General features: G+C 40.4%; 1 protein-coding gene across 4 annotated transcripts in view; it reads left to right on the forward strand.

The window, feature by feature from the left end:
- Window positions 1–7,760: 7,760 nt before the first annotated feature.
- LRRC28 (leucine rich repeat containing 28) overlaps window positions 7,761–19,234 on the forward strand; it is a 49,924-nt gene continuing 38,450 nt past the window's right edge. For 3 of the 4 annotated variants that reach the window (XM_062501177.1, XM_062501180.1, XM_062501181.1), the window contains exons 1-4: window positions 9,240–10,257; window positions 14,029–14,069; window positions 16,626–16,663; window positions 17,421–17,558. In XM_062501177.1, the coding sequence (XP_062357161.1) occupies window positions 10,075–10,257; window positions 14,029–14,069; window positions 16,626–16,663; window positions 17,421–17,558 (400 nt within the window). In that variant the 5' untranslated portion in view covers window positions 9,240–10,074. Of the gene's footprint in view, window positions 7,801–9,239; window positions 10,258–14,028; window positions 14,070–16,625; window positions 16,664–17,420; window positions 17,559–19,234 lie in introns of those variants that run through there. The other variant, XM_062501178.1, reaches the window with a different exon arrangement.

A 19,234-nucleotide genomic window follows, 5' to 3' on the forward strand; every position in this document is an offset into this window, starting at 1 on the left:
TACTGAACAAGGAAAGTCTGCTTTGCATGATTCCTGTTCCTGTGGGTGTTGGACTGTTTTCCTATCAGGTATGGAACAAACTCAAAGACTTTGTGATAGCAGAGGTCAGAACACTGGGAGTCTTCTAAACCCTTATGTTGTGATGCTTTTATCTACTTAACTTTGCTGTTATCTTTCCATGTTGTTGTTGTGCACTGGTCCTTGACTTTGTGTACCAGCCAGGAAAAGTATCTTTAGTAGTTGTTTCATGTGGTTTCAGTACAGTCCTTCCCCTAAGACACCAAAGGAAAAGGACAGTTTTTCAAACACAAAGGATTTGCTGTTCATCCTGAATTGTTCTGGAAGTCAGGCATGTGTGGTGAAGAGGTCAGGAAGGAAACTGCAAATGGAAGTAGGACAAAGTTGTTTGCTTCACTGCCATGGTTTTCTCTGCATCAGGGATGCCCAAAGTCACTGAGAGCTGAGCCCTCTCATCAGCAGAACAGAACATAGCCTGTCATCAACCTCTACAAACTTGACATATGCTGTTAAAGGCTGGCATACTGTACCACATAAATCTTTCAGGGAAGTGGGCTTCTCCATTTCCTAATATCAGTTTTCTCTCTTTCTCCACTTATTTAGGAGTATATTAAGACTATTTAGGCTGATTTTTTAAAACATAGAGGCCAAATCATGGTGCACTTATGTGGTTTTTCCAAATCCAGACTGACCCATTTTGTCAGGAGTCACATTATAAGGAGTGGAGATATATACAGAGAATGTCCATTTTTCAAAACTATAAACCACATGAAAGAGCTCTGGTGTAAATTTCTCCTTTGGTTTTAGAAGTTTTTCAAACAACTAAATAAAATTAAATTATTTCCTGATAGCAGTGTATCTATCTATAGTCCTAGCCAACATGGGACCAGAGTGCAGCACTGGAACGCTGACAGGGATTTATTCCTCAGCAGGAAAATGTTGGGGCTTGTATGTGGCTGGTTGGCTGGGTTCTATTTTATGAAAGAAACACACATAAATGTAAGGATTGTAATGAAGCTGTAGCTGTATTTGTGGGGCTATCTCTAATTTGTAGCAATGGGTATCTCTGGCTCAGTGCTATGAAGGTGCCATCACTCAGAGGAGAGCTGTTCTAAGTATTTAATGTGTATTTGAGAAGCTTGAACTCATTGACCATGACTTCAGTGTTAAAAGCACAGAAAGGGTTTAACAGAGCTAATTATTTCACTGGCCCAGAATTGCAGGGCATTAATCTCTGAAAGAAACTATGAGGCACGTGGCTCTTTTTCCCATGCCTTTGGTGAAAAATGAAAAATAGTTTTAGTAGAAATTACTCTGAGTCTTCATTTTTACTTTTGAATGAAGGCTGAATTATCTCCTTTGGTCAGACAGAAGATGTTACCCTGCTACAGACCTATGGCCTGGAGCAGCTCCCTGGGAGCAGAGCTGCTGCCAGACACAAAGGCATTTTGTCCCAAACACTCCTTACACCGAGGAAAGGGGGAACTGATAATAAATATCGTACCATGACTTTATAACGGGGAAAGATTTTGATCAGTGTTGTGGTGCAAAGGTGACAAAGGCAGGGGGGAGGCGTGGACTTGGAGAAAAAGTACCCAGAGTCAGCAGCTGCTGCTGCAAGACCTTGACCACTTCCTAAGGGCTACCCAGCCAAGTGTACCTGGGCTGTGGTTACCTGACTCAGAGCTCTCACTACAAAGCGCTCAAGAATTCCCATGAAAGATTTCTGAGAGGAAACACAGAGTGAAAAATTCTGTCTTTGACAGGAAACAGCCTATTGAGTGTCTCCCCAACATGTGGAACATCCTGGTGTATATTTAAGCTATTCCTAGAGAGTTCAGTAAAAAGGAAGGTCAGATCCCAGCTGTAAGCAGATGGATGGTTGACATGAAAAGGAAAAACCCTGCAAGGCCTCTAAAAGAAAATCTCCCACTGGTCTCAGGAACAGAGGATTTCTATATCTGCCGTCCCTCAAACAAGTTCCACAATATGCTTGCATAAATCAAAGAGCTGTGTATACACCATGCTGCCCCCCTTCACTATTTATATTCCCTTGGAATGAAAAATAGCTCACCACCTGCCTCATTTCTATCATAATGTAACAGGTCACAGAGTTAACACCCTTCTGAAACGAATGGTGGTATAAAATTACAAAATCAGTCACCTTACACAACCAAGACATTTGGCACCTCACTTGAAACTTTTCTGTAAGAAGTACAAACGTCTCATAAATAGATAAAAATGGTATTTCAAGGGTGTGTATTGTCACTAAAATAAGTTCATTTCAAACCTTTATGGGCTAAAATTATGAAAGATTGTGGGTGAGAGTATAGGGATTTAATATTTTATCAAAGTTTTAAAGTAAATTTATGGGAACAATGAAGCTTTGCTGATGATAGGGAGTCTCTCTACAAGATAGGAATTTGTTTCAACACCAGATCATGGGATTTCTCAGAAAAATAAATGGCTAAGAGAAAAAAGAAAATAACATTAGACAGCAATATATAAAAGAATGGAGTAGGTTTGGTATCTAGAAGGAACAACTTCAAAATAATTAATGCTTAGTGTTATAACTACTGATTTCAGTTGAATTAATAACAACTTTTGGTCAAATTAGATCTAATGTACCATTAGAAATAGTCAGGAATCTTTTGATAATTATTTTGAACTTAGCAGGTCTGTCAGCTGGACTGAAGGGAAATGCAGTGGAGATGAAAGGAAAGGAAACCTGGGGCAGGAAGAAGGATGGAGAGAAATCACCACCACAGAGCTTCGATGGCAGCCGAGGGCGGTAGTAAAAAATAATATTATTGAGCACACATAAAAATAGACCAAAGAACATTTTGTGCTATTTGTTGCCTGAAATTAATAAGTGTCCATGTGCTGTCTAAATTTGCTATTCAAGTTTTGCTACTTTATTGGTTTGAACAAAGCAAAACTGGAGATATTTCAAGTGACTTTAACCAAATCAGTAAAGTTTAAAGAGTTTCATAAAGTGAATTCCAAACAGCAAACAAAATTTTATTCATTAATGCATTTGTGACATACAGCAACGTTGGCAAGTTGAAAAATAATATTTGGTTAATTGAAATTAATTTGAAAAGCCATGATTATCTTGTCACAGCAAGATAGCAACAAGAGGTAACACAAAATACCTCCATGTCAGCCTCGTGCTCCCTCACAGTTTTTAAAGGACTAACAACTGAAAAGCCATGGAGAGCTGGCTGGTTTGGTACCTTTTTAGTGATCCCATATTGAGATTTCCCAATGGAGCAGAGGCAGAAATGTTGATTCTGCCTATTGTTATATTTGCTTAACACATTAACAGAGGAATTTGGTTTCTGGGGCAGTCAGTGAGGCATTGTTCTTTTTCCAATTGAGATTAATTGGATCAGTGGGAATTTAGAATGAGCAGAAACTGCATGATCAGGGACAAAATCCACTGCTTGCTTATTCTGTGTTAGGGTTGTTCTGTTCAAAATGCTGCCTGTCCAAATGACCAGTGCTTTCCATTACTTCTTAGGGAGTCTATTATACAACATAAACAGTGTGATTACCAGGAAATTTCCCTCAAAAATTAGTTCAGCCCAAATTAGCAATGAACTGCTTTAAAACCTTCAATTTTGACTGATGCTGATTTGAACCGTACCAGGCAGTGCAGATAACTTCATTCGAAATTAATTTTTTCATTAGCATTACTCTGCCATTGAAAAAGGAGTCAGATCGAGCTTAACAAATACAATAACGAATAAACTGAAAACAAAAAGACTTGAGCCAAAGGTGGGTGATGTCTAAAGGTTAAATACTGGCATGCTGGCACTCGGTGTGCAGGAGCTCCATCTGCCTTCCCACTTTGGTACTGCTGCAGAAGCTGAAGTTAAAACATTTATGGAATCAAAGTTAGCAGTATGTGATGAGTCACTGTAACTTTATTCCACTCCATTAAGAGAGCTTTGTCCCTAAACCAAAATTACTGACTAGAAGTTACAAAAGACTTCCTAAGAAGAGCGAGGACTTTCTGGAGAATGGATTCTTTTTCCATTAGTAAAGAGCAAACATTTTACAGAGTTTATTTCTTTCTTTTACAAATCAGCAAAATATGCATGATACGAAATAAACCTCCTAATGAAAGAATAGATCCAAAATTATTGTCATTTATACCAACTGAATCTTATATCATTATGTATATAAAATCTGGATTGACTGAAAACATCTTAATGTAAGGCAGTGTAAAGTGAAAACAAGGGTAAGATGAATTACTGTTTGAAATTCTACAAGAAAGGATGCAAACTGGAAATGTTCCATTTGCTTCTTCAAGTCTTTTCAGAACCTGATGATGACACAAGGGCCTTGGCTCTTGTTCAAAGAGAAATGGAAGTTATTAGTCCTCAGGTGAGGGAGAAAACCACCCCTCAGTGTCTGTAAGAACAGAAAAATGAAATTGCATATTCAGCTACAGGAGAGCTTTCAAAATTCCAGGCAATGTTCATTTTAAGAGCTTTCAAAATTCCAGGCAATGTTGATTTTCTAGGGATAAACAGAAGACATTAGGACAGCACAAACCATTCAGCCCCTGTGCTAGAACCCTGCCATGTAAAGGAGAGCTCTGCCATTTCCCCAGACCATTCCAAATGTCCCAAACATGTGTTAAGCAGATTATTCTCCAGTCTGAGCATGGAAAAGATGTTCACTGGCTGTGAGACCCAACAGATGCACCAGGCAGTCCAGTGGGTCACTACTGCTTCACATACTTGTGCTAACACTTGTACACCCCAGAACCTAAAGCTGAAACTCCATCTGTTGATCACTGCATTGTTCTGTGCCTAGAAGATTCCTCCAGCCCACAGGACCTCTCTGCACCAAGCACAGCTGCATGAACTCAGTGTTTACTGGCAGATTTTTGCCTTACCATAATTCTCAGAACATAGTGGTGTCCAAGAAAGCCTATTTTGTACTGCTACTTGACACACTGAAGAGCAGAGAATAAAAATACTTGGTAATTACTTGACCTTAAAGGAGAAACATTCTCTTGCTGTCGTGCATCAATCACACTGAATTTTCCTGCTGCTAAAAACTGACCTTTAATTGCAAAGTGGGTATTTTTATCATATTCCAAATTTACAAAGTCTAATTTAATGCACATGATTCAATGTAAGTGGTATCCACAGCACTGGGTGGAAAAAACTCATGCAGGATTATTAGGGAGGCAGAACCTCACAGTGTTCAGAACTCAAATTCGGAAGTTCACTGAGATTCTTTGGATCTTGTAGATCTGTGACACTGAGAGCTAGAAAACCTGTCATAAAAACCTCAATAAAAATAATTTCTTCATGTTTCAGTTGGCAAAACAAAAGAAAATGTTTGCATAAACTTTTACTATGCAAAGATATTTCTAATTGTCTGTCCCCAAAGTTGTCATTCTCTATTAGTTACCTTGTGTGATAAATCTGGTATAGCATTATCTCTTTTTATTCACAATGTCTTCATCTGATTTGTGTGATTTCAGCAGGCACAAGGGATCACCAGTGAAGCTCCAGCTTCACTGGATTTGTTCCAGCAAACCACCAAATAATGGTGGATCTTCAAATTGCCATCAACTGCAAACTACTTGAATGCATCTACTTTATTTGTGCATTTCAAAGCAGGTTTTATTAGGTTTTTTATGTAGACACAGGTAAGATCTGCCATCTTTCTTAGCAGGACAGAAAAGTCAAACCCCCTGTGCTCACAGAAGCACAAGAATAAGAATTAAACTAGGGTAAAAAAACCAGTAAAATTTACCTAGAAAGGTCGCACTAGTCTGACATGTTAGATGAGAATGACTTGGCAACCATGAAGCAAAGGCTCTCCTCACCAGAAGATCAGATTCCAATATCCCTGCTCTGCTCATCAGTTCTAACCTTGTGACTACACCAGCAAGACTGGGCACCTGTGCTGTGCAGGATCGGAGCTTCAGGGATCAGCTTGCAGATCTGAGAGCAGCACTTTTTAGAAATCACCATGGTATTGGTTGAGGGGCAAAAACAGAGAATGAATGGGTGTGATGATTCAGGCTACACAAAACAACAGAGTGACCTTTCAGGGGGAAAGACACAAGAAAAAGTGCTGTGTGTTGGTGTGAGAAGAAAAGACAAAATTTGCTCTCAACAATATCAGAGTGCAGTAATCTTTCCTCCTACCTGTTACTCTCTCAAAATCCCCCAAACCATTACAACATATGTGTAAATAAACACATTAAGTATCCTGGCTCTGTTAAGAGCAGGTCTCCCAGGAAATAAAGCATCATCTTTCCTTTTCTTTTTCAGTAGAAGAAGACAGAAACACAGTTTCTGTCCCAGTCAATGACTCAATAACCTGGAGAAGTACACTTGGTTTGACACATTGAATTCTCTCTGAAGGACGTGTTGCCGAAAGTCTCCATATTCAGCTCCTACTTCGATCTGAAATAAGCTTAACTTCTGATTTCTCAGATATTTATAGTGCGAGACCAAAGTGACATTAAGAAGTGTGATGTATTTGCTGTTTTTAAAACCATGGTGGTCTACAAGCAGGTCACTTTGTAACATCAGCTGAAAAAAAATAGACAAGTGCTGTCAACCACTGCAAGAAATCATGTGTACAGAATGATATGATAAATATGGAGGATGGTGAATTTTGAAGGGTAAATTATTTCAACAAAACCCAATCTGTTTTTTTCAGAAAAAAAACTCCAAAAAGACTGTGATTGCAAAGTAAGATGGAGCAAGTGTAGTTGTCACAATCAATTATTGCCTTTCAAGTGCAGGAAAATGACAAATGAGCCATTAAGCGCTGCTATTCTTTATTTAGAACTGAAAAGGAGAGAAATGAGTCTGTGAGGGAAAAGATCTCAAGCTTTTCTGCATGTTGATTTATTTCAAGTGAAAGTTATGTGAATATATGGAAGAAATGTCTTCTGCAAGGTGTTCATCATGGTAACCCTGCAGACCTGCTGCATGAATCTTGTTAGGACCAGTTTATGTTAATTAGTCTATGGAAACTAGAAAGAGGATTTCTGCAGTGGAGATTCTTATTTTGGCCAGTTGTAGAGGTAATCTTCAGCAAAAAGCAACTTTTTAATACCCGGTGATGTTAAATACCCTGAGGATGAGCGAATTTGCTGTCAGCAGAGAACTGACAAGACACAAAGAAGCCTTTATGTGTCACCCTAGAATCAAAACATTTCCACAGGGCAACTATCATGGGTAAAAATGGTCATGATGGGCAGGTCGTGGGTGCAGGCAAGACCCCCTGAGCGTCTCCATTCTGTTTTAAACACAGGAATAAAAAGCAGCGGCAGCTGCACCAAACGTAGAGGGTGGTCCCTAACCACAATTTTTATCAGCAAATTATGTTCTTCTTTGTCAGCGATTAAACAGGGATGATTTGTTAGTACCGGGGGTTGTGTGAACACGCGGGGAGGCAAGTGGAGCCCACGTATTCGCTCATGAAGCTGCACCGGGAGGCACCGGGAACACCTGAACACCGGCACACACCGCGACTCCACCGAACAGCCAGAACCGCCGCCTCCCCCTCAGCCCACAGTGAGGGGCGGGTGCGACGCTGAGGGGCGGTGCACTCCCATTGGCTGGCAGAGGGAGGCGGGAGAGACGGAGCCTTGTGATTGGCTGCTGTCCGCGGCGGGGCGGGGCGGTGTCTCGCGAGAGCCGCGCGGAGGCCGCGGTCTCGCGCGGCCCGGCCCGTCCCGTCCCGCCCCCAGGTCCCTGGGCCGGCGGCGGCGCCGCTCCCGCTGCGGCGGCCCCGGTGAGTGGCAATGACCCGGCCGGGCCGAGGGGGTTACGGGGACAGGGCCAGGGCGATCGGGTCCTGACGGTGGGAGGTTGTCTCCGGTGCTCTGCCCCTGCTGTCTGCCAGGCGGAGCGCGCCTCTCCGTGAGGGGTTGCGCGCTGTGGCCGGGCCCGATCCCCTCCTCTCTCTTGTCTCCCCGTTTCTTCTTTCTCTTCTCCATGTCCCCCTTGCCCGCTGCCACCCTCTCCCATTTCTTTCCCTCTTTCCCATCTTTCCCCCCATTCACCCCCTCTCCCCCGTGCCCCCTTCCCTTTTCTCCTCGCCCTTCCCTGAAGGACCCGGCCCCTCACAGGGCCATGGTCACTGGGTGCTATCAGCCCTCATCCCTCTATTTTACTCCTCTTAAAGACCATGGTTGTGGCTGTTCCTCTTTGGTAAGGCTGCTCCTCATCCTTAGAAAAAGATAACTGAGACAGAAAAAGTTTGGCTGGTGGTGGAAGGGAGTAGGAGGAGGTTCCTTTGAAGTAAGAGTGAGTGGACTTTGCATCTGTGGTGTTGCGTGTCTGTGTACCCGTGTGTGCCATGGCTAAATATGCAGTTGTTCGATGCAGTCACAACTCTTTGAAGTGAAACCCACGAGTGCAGGACACCTGCAAACCATCTCTGGACAAATTGAAAGGCTGTTGGATATTTATACTTATATTTTGTCACTTCTCAGCTTCTGATTTTAAAAAAATCAGAGAAAGATGAGCTTTCCTTTACCTTGTCTATGTATTGTAGAGTTAATAATAAATACTTAAGATTATGCCCATTAAAAATTCTAATGCTTTTTCAGGAATTATTTTAATGTTGATCACAGAACTAGAGTTGGGAATTGTAATGGCTTCATTTCCTTGATCTTCTGGATGAAGAGATCTTTAATGTTAGGAGTGCCAAGGGCCAGTGTGTGTGCCCTGTTCCCTAAAACAGCTAATGAAGGCAATGGTTAAAAACCTCTTTAAAACCCCACAAATGTGTATTGGCCCAGAAGGACACAGATCACTGCTAAGAGCTGTTATCTGCAAATCAAGGGAATCTACTCAAATTAATGAAGTAGTTTAATTTACGTGTATGGTTGGGCTATCAGTCTTCAGCTGGAGTTTTGTGTACCATGCCCATCATCAGATGGGATTTATGATTCAGGACCACTTCACTTCCACTATCTGTTAGGATTAGAAACCTCTCCTTCAGTAAAGGATTGAACTAAAATAGAAAATGTTATTGGTGGGAAGCCGTTCTGAGTCCTTGCCTTTTGTTAATGGTAATTAATTTATATATACAAGTCTGTAGAAAAATAGTAACATTAAATTAATGAATAGTCTAGGTTTATTATTTTTTTTATGAGATAGTTGAAAAGATGCAGCATTGCCATTGTTGTCTAAATCTAGACAGTATAATAATGACTTGAATTTTGGTTATATGTGAAAAACAAGTTGAATAAAGTCAGGTTTCAGATATGAGTTAATTTTTAGTTTGTCTTCCTGCTTTTGTTTTCTTGTTTTGAAATTGTCAGTTAAAGCTTGGCACTTTGTTCTTTCTGGTTTTATTTTTAGTAGAGCAAGCTGAAAATCTGCTGTCTTATCTAACCCTTTATAAATTTTCTCACTGCAAGATTCAGGCTTCTCATATATTAGTGTATTATTTTTAAATGGCTTTACTGGCTATCTATCCCAGTTATCTCTTTGAACTGGTAAATTATTCCACTAGTTTTATATGGGAAAGCACTTCAAACTTTCATTGCCTTTTGTCTTACTGCCTTACAATATAATATTGCTTTTAGTCATCTGAGACTAAAATCTTCTATTAATTGTGTGTTTTTCTTACCTGTGTGTTCTTTTTTTTTTAAGCACATGTGACAGGATGGATGTGGGACATCAGTAATGGTTAATAGAAGTTGCCTTTTTTTTTTTTTTCCTTTGGGATGACAGTTTTGACAAAATAATCTGAAAGGTCCTTCAAACATGGAGCATTAAATATACCCAAAGTTTTTGTTATTTTAGGTCCTATTATGCACTGAAGCTTAATCCAGAAAATAGTTTAAGACTTGTTTCTAACATAGCTCATGGTGTGGATGTTCTAGGGACTTTGTATATTAACTGGAACAAGTGTGTTTAGGTAAATTATCAGATAATCTGTACTCAGGAACTCTTCCTGGAAATGAAAGCATGGCTACACCTTGGTAATACTGGGCTTTTTTCCTCTTTTTGTCTCCTAGAAATGGGTCTGCTCTCAGAAGATGTGATGCAGTAGATGTGGTGCTTAGTCATGGCATCAGAACTGTGTAAAACAATCTCTGAGGCAAAGCTGGAAAGGCACAAGAACTTGTTCTTAAATTACCGAAATCTCCATCACTTCCCTCTGGAGTTACTGAAAGATGAAGGGCTGCAGTACTTGGAGAGACTTTACATGAAAAGGAATTCCCTGACCACTTTGGTACGACAGTCTCTTTATTGCAATGTTTACTGTCTGTGTGTTTAGGAATTCGGATTTTTGAAAGTGATATTCTAGATAATCTGACCCTGAATGATGTCATCAGCTGTAAGATATGAATATTTGAACTTGAATAGGTAATGTAGAGAAGAATAAATGGAAGTTAATGAATTTTTATGGTTGCTCTTTTCAAGCTCTCAAGACCTTCTGGGGATTTTTTTGTCAGGCTTGTTGTTTTGTTGGTTTTTTTTTTTTTAACCTATACATTTCACTCTCGTAAGTGATCAGTTTCTCCTGTTAGGTGATGCTATGCAGTATATTCTGCATTTCTTCATGAAGCTGAATGGGTTTTCCCTTGGTGTGTGCCTAATTTCAAAGGCAGTGTCAATCCCAGGGTCTAATTCCAAACCTGCTGTTAAGGTGCCAGTAAAAACTTGAATCTATGGGCTGCTGTTGACAGGAGAACACAGTTATATGTCAGCTAATGTCACAGTTAATGTGGGATTTTCTGTTGGGATTTCTTCTGTTTTTGTTGGTTTTCCCTGAACTGAAGAAATTTTCACCCTGAGTCAATGCTGTAACCTCAAAATTCAGTGTGGGGCAGTTAAAGAACTGTGAGAGATGTTCTGAGCTGGTAAGGCTCTATAGGATAGAGCCAGAACTTGCCACTGTCAACAGGCTCAAGTCCCCAAGTTTTGATTTTTGGTTGCTTGATTGATTTGGATTTGGTGGTTGGTTTTCTTGGGGGGCTCTTCCATGGTATGAGAGGTACAATAGTAGCAATGGTAGAGGAGCTGTAGGGCATGAGTACTTAAAATTCATCAAAATTGTACAGTTTTCAGGGCTTCCTAGAACAAGTCCAGTATTCCACCTCAAGGGCCAAAAGCTGAAAGTATTCTGGATATTTTATGCCTTTTCTTCATCTTGAAGGAGTCACTTCAGTTGACATGTACTGTAAGGAATTATTTTAGCACTCTGGTTTTGGGCACTAATTTAATAATGAGTAATAATTTAACAGGAGGATAGGATTCATAGTTGCAAATCAAAACTGCTATAAAATTAGCCAAATACTGTAAACAGCTCTGCCTTGACGCTTTGTGAAATTCAGTGATGATGTAGTGCAGTAAGGTTCACAGACTTTGTACTGCTCAAAAGATGAAACAGTAAGGAGGGTTTTGTATATAAGTGTTAAGACCTGGATAAAGAAACTGAAACAAAAGTTAAAATGTAGATCATACTTAGGCAAAATTGCTTTCAAACAGCGTGAAGCAGAGCATGATTAGATTCACAGCAATCAGGATAACTTGCTCATAATGTGCCTTGTTGGGATCTCATTCAAGTGCTCAGCACTATTGTTGGAACAAGGCAAACAAATTTGGGTGTCATTCACTGAGCATCTGTTCCACAGAAGGGATGTTGGAAGTTGTAGTGGACCAAAATAGATCAAGTCAGCAGCATGTTACAAAAAAAGGCAGATGTCTTTTTGGAACGTGGAAAGTTTCACAATCTCCATTAAAAGCAGAAGGAAGTAATTATTGGATACTGTTAAAGCACAAGCTGGAGCAGAGAGTTTAATACTCATGAGCAGCCTGGGTGAATTGGAGAGAACCTGGAGAGCAGCAGTGAAGGGACCTTTAGAGAGCATGGCCTGGGAGAAAAGGTTGAGAGATTGATGGAGAGGAGAAAACAGGAGGAATTGGGGAAAACAAATCATAGATATTTTTACAAAGCAGAATTTCATAATGAGGTTTTTCAATGTCCACTTCTGGTAGGACACGTAGTGCTCTCAGTTTTAGTTAAAGTCGGGGTAAGTTAGGTGCTCTGCGGGGAGTGGAAATCTCATCTGAAAACAATTAAATTATTGAAGGAAGGTTTGTCTTCCTTGTATTTCTCTAATGCAAGGTGATGAGCAATAGCTCATCAATAAACATTTTAAATTGCCTACACTGTATTGAAAACCGTCAAAATGGAACCTGCACCGTATTTCTCTAAAGTTTGGTGGTACTTTTGTCCCACTGATTCATTCCTTCAGAATTCTGAAAATAAATTACTAAATCAGCTTTTGTTCTTTACTCTTCTCAAATGACTCCTGTCCTTGACAGATGACTCCTATGAAAGGTCTGGGATAGTTATGCTGACAGAATTTACCTTGGCTAAGAATAATTTCATTTTTGTCTTCACTGGCAAGATGGAAGTGATGGAGTGCTGTGACATAATGAATGGATCAAGGAGCCATACAGCACACCTGTATTCCAGCATCAAATCTTCCACTTCTCAGTTAATCCTTAATAAACTGAACCTTCCAGTACCCAATTTCTGCATCTATTAAAAGGAAATAGGTCTTTGCCTTGTTTGCTCTGTTGGAAGCAAGATAAGAATAATTGTTCTTGATTTAGTACCTCCGAATTCATGATGCTGTCCTGTTCTGACAGTTTGTGCTTCCGGTTAACATCCTTATCGTCATAACGGCTGCAGCATGGCAGTGAATTTGGTTTTGCCCGCCCCCCCCCCCTTTTTTTTTTTTTTTTCCCCAGCTGAAGCTGGAATCCGTTGTGCTCGAGCCCATTTTGCCGGTGGGAGCTGCGGTGTTTGCCCGGCTGGGATGCGGCCGGGCCGGGGCGGTGACTGCGCTGCGGCGGCGCTGCCGCCAGGGGGCAGCCCCGGATCAGCCGCAGCTCCAGCCTGCCGCGTGTGACGTCACCGCAGCGGGGGCTGCGCCCCGCCCGCCCCTCTGGGCCTGAGCCATCGCTCGCTGCTCGCGAGCCGAGCGGTCTGGGCTTTGAGCTCGGCTCTAGCGTGGGCCACGTTCGCTGAGTGACAATGTTAACCTTCGTCAGGACGGCATATCCCTCCATCATCAAGTTAGGGACGCGAAGTTACATGTTTTAGATAATATAGCTCTTTAAAGTGTCACGCATCGTGTTTATTCACGTGAAAATTTCCAGTTTTAACAGGAATTTAATTGTGTGGTGAAGCTGCTTTAAAAATGCAGTCATTTCTGCGTAGATCAATGTTGTAACCCCCTTTTTTCAGTAAAACAAATCTATGTTAAAGCAGGTTTCTTAAGCAATAAAACTGTCTCAACTTTGAATAATTTTGAGTGCAGTTTCCAACACGACATCTGAAACTTGTGAAGCCAATTTTGTGATATGTGTTCATGGTTATAAATGCCACCAAGGAAGAGAATTGCAGCTAGGGATCAGTTGGCAGTTAGGAAATGATATGCATGTTAATATGTAAATATGAAAATCTAGTTTGATGGATTCAGCAGTTCTGGCTTAGTGGTAATTGATTAAGCTACACAAAGATTGTAGGTCATTTCCCAGTTTAGCAGCATTATAAAATACATTCTGGTTAGACATCTTGTGTAGTTCTTTAAGTTGTGTTCTGCTTTAAGTCTGTAAAGAAAGGCTGCAACTTCTTAGCAATCTCTACCTTTCAACTAATTCATTTATTTGAATATATTTTCAAAAGGAGATGAGGTAATCCATCTTCACAGTCTCAGAGCTCTGATTCCCATTTTGCTGAGGGCATGATAATGTCACTTCCAGGCTGTAGTTGTGTTCAGTAGTGAATTGCTCACCCAGGATACATCTGAGATTGCCCTGATGGATACTTGGGGGTATGAAACCAGGGTTTTGTACAGACATTCCTTGTTGCCATTTTTCCTGCTGACATTTTGTAGTATGGTGATTAAAATTACTCGGGTACACAATGTTTGTGTGTCTGGTTTTTGTTTCGAAACCTAAAAAAAAATCTCTAACTCTTTTTCAGCCAGAAAACCTTGCACAGAAGCTTCCCAACCTCGTGGAATTGTGAGTTTGTGTAGGAGTTCTAATATATTTTTATTATGCTTATCTGTCTCATCTTAAAATAATCTAGAATGTATTACTTGCACGTAATTTGTCTCTTAAGTGTGGAGGGCTTTCATGGAGGGCAGGAAAGGGTGATTTTTTTGCTGTTGTGTTTTCTCAATTTGTTTGCTGATGGGCTTTTTTTCTGAAGGAGACATATGCGGTCCAATTTAATTTTTTGTTTAAATGTATTGTTTATTGTATGAGAAGAACCTTTATACCAGTGTCTGTACTGCTAAGGGAAATAAACTTCCCTCATAAATTCTGTGTGGACTTGTCACACTGATAAACCCCTGGAACCTCCCAGTGCAGTGGTCAGAGGGTTGTGACAGAGCCAGAGGAACAGGTTACAGCCTCCAGCCCATCCCTAGTGCTTATTCCCACCCCAGCTCCCAGGGGTTTTATGATCTTAGTATTGCTGATTGTAGTAATCAGTTTGTGGAACCAAGTCACAGATTGTCAAATAGGAGCAGGGATGAGCATGTAGGGATAGTGACTATGGAGTGATGCTTGCTGTAGGCAGAGCAGTTCATCCAGTCTTGTCCAATAAATGGATGTCCCATGAACTGGATTATTTTGACAATTAATTTAAGTAAGCCCCTGAGATGATGTTTCCTTCCCTCCCCTTCTTACGAAGTTGTGATTCCCTTCTGTGGTAGGATTAGCAGTGGGGGGGTTAAAAGGGGTATCCTCCCCTTTGAAGCCCCTTGGCTCAGTTTCAGATGAGTAACTGATGGAGCATTGACTTTATTTGTTTAATGGTGGGCTCCACACGGGAGGTGTTTATCTGAGGAGTCAATGCCCTCAGCTGCCTGATCTTGTCACCCTTGTGTGGCCCTTTAACCCCACCTCTCTGGTGCCTGTGCCCACAGTGTAACTGAGCTGGTTTGTAGGTCACTGCAGTCTCTGACTCACTCCAGAGAGTCTCCTCTCTCATCATGTCTCTGTCTTGAGTGTTTGTGCTCTGAAGCAGTGAAATAAATATTTTTGTATTTGATATCATGATTTGCCACTGGGCATCAGGAGACCTCTGTGTTATTTGATACTGCTTTTAGGAAAACCTGTTTAAATTGCACCTTAAAATAATTTGTTACAAACCCTGATTTATAGGATTCAAGCCTAATTATTTGGTGTTCAGTTGTCCCACCATTATCCCACACATTCTGATGGTCTAGAGAGAGCTGCAATGGGCCTGTGGTTTGTGCAGCTCTTATAGGACAAACCAGTTTTTGATGAGACAATAAAGGTGTTTTGTTGTTGGGGATGAGACCACAAAATGAGGATTTACTTAAAGAACAATTTGTTATAGTGGTTTTCGATTTTGAGAGACAAACTTAAATTATTTTCCTAAAAGTTGCATCCTTAGTTATTTTGCTTGTGTGTTTTTCTTTGTATATCATGCCCCTGATGCTGGGCTGTGAGGTGTAGCTCCTCATAATACAGTTTTTATTTAGCTTAAGTGAAGTAGTTCACAAATACTTTCAGGAGCTGCAGCTGAAATGGGTAGGAGAATTCTCATCCTATGTTTCTACAATCATGTATGCTAGTCTTAGATTTGTTTTTAGCAAACTACAATTTTTAAAGAGAAAGAGGAGGTTCAAGTGCCCCATGCAGTTGAAATGTTCATATGTCTTTTCCCTTCTCCCTGAAAAGAAAGGCTCCTACTTTAGGAAATGCTCTTGGAATACACTAGGAGAAAACATGCCGTGAAAATAATTCCATGTGTGCCTCAGCTATTGAACATGGAGTACTTAGTATTCCTGTGCAGTTGGATATCAGTATTGGAAATTTTTGTTACTGTTATTTTCTACACGATCCAATTGTTCTTTTGCAGCAATGATGATTGAAATCTGAAATGTGCAAGATCTAAGATCAGTGTTTATGTTACCAGAAGTACTGGAAGTGCTCCATCAGAGGGTGCTGAATATTCTTAGTGAGAGATCTGGCCACCCTCTGTAGCTGCATAAATAACCATGTGTAAGATTGGGTTTTTCTTTTGAAAAATGTACTTTAAGTTTGAAAATCCCACTTTCAGTGAATAGATCATGTGCTTATTTCTTCACTGAAGGTGTGAGAGTTTATGTGCAGGGTAAAATGTTTGTAATTGTGTAACTTGTGTAGGTGGGGGCTTTTTTTTCTTTTCTTGGCCAGCATTTAACCTGATGATCAAAAATGATTTATTCTGGTTATTCTCTCTGCGTGGTCTTTTCCCTTTTTGTTTTCCTCCATATGACTTTAAAAATTAAAGCCCATTATTATTGTAACTGTGAATGATTTGTTTTACATAATTGTATGTAATTTTCTTTTATTTTTATGCTAATCATTTAATAATCCAAGTGAAACTTAAGTACCTGTCCATTGCCAGTTTATACAGTTTCCACAGCTTTTGTGGTCATAGGGAGGAATGGCTTTGAGGGTGTTCTTTCAGTCTGAAACTGGATATTTTGCAAACTGATAATGCAGCAGAAGTCCTTGAGGGTAACAGGTGGTGTCCTCTGCTTTTTCTCCTCCCCCCAGGTACCTTCATTCAAATAACATAGTTGTTGTACCTGAAGGTAAGTAATCTACCAGCTCACCATAAGTGGCAGGAATCATAAAATATTCACTTTTCTTCTTTGAAGAGGCCTATTTTTCCTTTTATTTTCCCATAAAACATGAAAGGTTTTCATACGAAATATACCAGTGTAGCTTTTAGTTGATAATGTCCTTGTTTATGCTATGTTAAATTCTTTTAATGAATTCTCAAATGCACCTAAATGCTGCTTGCTCCAATTCTAATTGCAGAAAGTGAAAAGGCTAAATGACACTCATCTGCAGAAACCAGAAATCCAGAGTGTCTGTTGCTTTCAGGCAGTTACCACCCTAAATACTCTACTAGTTTAGATCATGACAGATTTGAAACCCAAAGGAGCAAGAACTAGTTTCTTTTCCTCGTCTTAATTGCAATTCTGCTCCCAACTTGAGGAATTTGTGTTCAATTTATGCTCTTTCTGAATATAAATTGGATAGAGTCAAAGGAGGAGAATGGAGAAAGCTGTTTCAGAGCAGAATTGTCTAAGGAGAATGTGGAGATGGGAGTGTTGTGTACATCTCTGTGTTTGTTACCCCTGTCTCACTGCCAGCAGAGCTATTTGTTAGCTAGAGCAGCGTTTCCACAATTGATGTCACTGACTCGTGAGACTGGCTTTAACACCTCGAGATGTGCTCAGACACAGCTGTTGGGTACTGTGGCTTGTCCTCCTCTCACAGTCCTGTGAAGATTTTAATGTTGCTCTTGGGTCACATTCGTGTTTTAATGTGTTCTCTCACAAGCCATTGGCTCCCTGGTTAAGCTGCAGTTTCTGGACCTGAGTGACAATGCCCTGGAGATTGTGTGTCCCGAGATCGGCCGCCTGAGGTCCCTGCGGCACCTCCGCCTGGCAAACAACCAGCTCAAGTATTTACCTGCAGGTGAGCGCAGTGCCTGAGGGGCCACAGCTCTGACACAGCCTTGCAGCTTCACTTGCCAGGTGATCTGCTCTGGTTTCCCGAGTGCTGCACCCTGCACTTGCAAGGATTGCTGTTTGTATTGCTCCCAGTGTGCTCCCTAGTTAGATAAAAGCTGTGCTCTGTGTGCTTGCAGAGTCCTGAAAAATGCTGCTGAAGTGGGAAAAATGTATTTATTTAACAGCCTTTGCCATCGTATCAAGAAAACATTTTGAACTTCTTTGAGAAGACACAAAACGCCAATGACAACTGTCATTATGATAAAATGATGTTTCTTCCAATTTTCCACAATAGCAAGGGTTCCAGTCTTTCCTTTACACCCAATAGCCCCAGTCTCATATTTTCTAAAAAGACACATGTCTAGTAGCTTTGCCTATAGCAGTTCTATCTCATTGTGACAGTGGATAACAAATGTTTGTCTCGCTAGTTTATAATAAAAAAGCAAAATTTATTCAAAGTAAATGTGACACAAAGTCAGAAAAAGTGGGCCATAGGCAGATTTTGAATTATTTTTTTCCTTCTAAATACTTTGATAAGCAGATAAAACATTATTATTCTTCTGTCACCCTTATATCTGTTCAGATAAGATGATGGTGATTTTCAAATACTCTTTCAATTTTAGTTTTTTATTTTTCTCTAGTGTATTTGCATTTACTGATCTGCAGAGATGATAAAAATTTAAGGCTATGATTTCAAAAAACTGGTCTAACTTAATCTAACAGGATTAGCTCTTGGCTCTATTCTAACTAATTTCTCAATGTGACCTTCATATGTTTTAAGTTCATATTGTTTATTCTCAAGAAATGTACTGCAAATGCTCCTGAAGTTTTGGGTGCAGAAAACTTGCTGTCCTTTCCCTGCACTTTTCTATACTGCTTTAAAAAAGTCAAAGGATGGTTATGATTAGAAAGGAGAAAATGTATATGACTATGTAAATGCTCTGGAATGAAATTAGATAAACCTGTTAAACATTATGACCCAGGGCCAATAAAATTTCCATCAATTTTCAGATGTCCTACATTCAAAAGAAAGGAGTGACTTGAGTGTGCTTTATGTTCCTCAAAGATAATTTACCTTATGGTGCTGTACCATGAAAGAAAGACTTGTTCAAAGAGAAAGTGACACATTTTCTGCAAAACTTCACACATTAACTTAAAAAGGTTCCAAAAAAGACTTTCAAAAGGATAATTTACATTACTGAAGAGTTGATTTGGAGTCTACCACATTTGATTAGGAACTGGTATCAGCTGAGACTTGCTGCATTAAATTGCTCCTGAAGTTTATAGAAAATTTGGTCCTGAGCATTGTCCCTGAATGTGTTTAGGTTTGTGTGCATGAAAAGTTTGCATGCTTAGGAATATTACTGGTGTTTCCTGCTCCTTGTGCATTGGAGGATGCAGTGGTGTGTGGTCTTTGTGTTTGTGGTGGTGTCCCTTGTGCTATTGCTGCTGCTGGTTCTAATCCTGTCACTGTCAGTGGGACTGGATGTCACACAAGTGTTACCAGCCCAAGCAGGATTAGCCTTTCACTCACACTGCATAATTTGCCCACTGGCCAGTTAATCTATTGCACTGACTGTTTCTTAAACAGAACAATTCCCAAAGAGGGCTTCCAAGCATGTTTTCTTAGATGTTCTCTGT

This window comes from Cinclus cinclus, chromosome 13, assembly GCF_963662255.1.
Source record: "Cinclus cinclus chromosome 13, bCinCin1.1, whole genome shotgun sequence".
Lineage (NCBI taxonomy): Eukaryota > Metazoa > Chordata > Aves > Passeriformes > Cinclidae > Cinclus > Cinclus cinclus.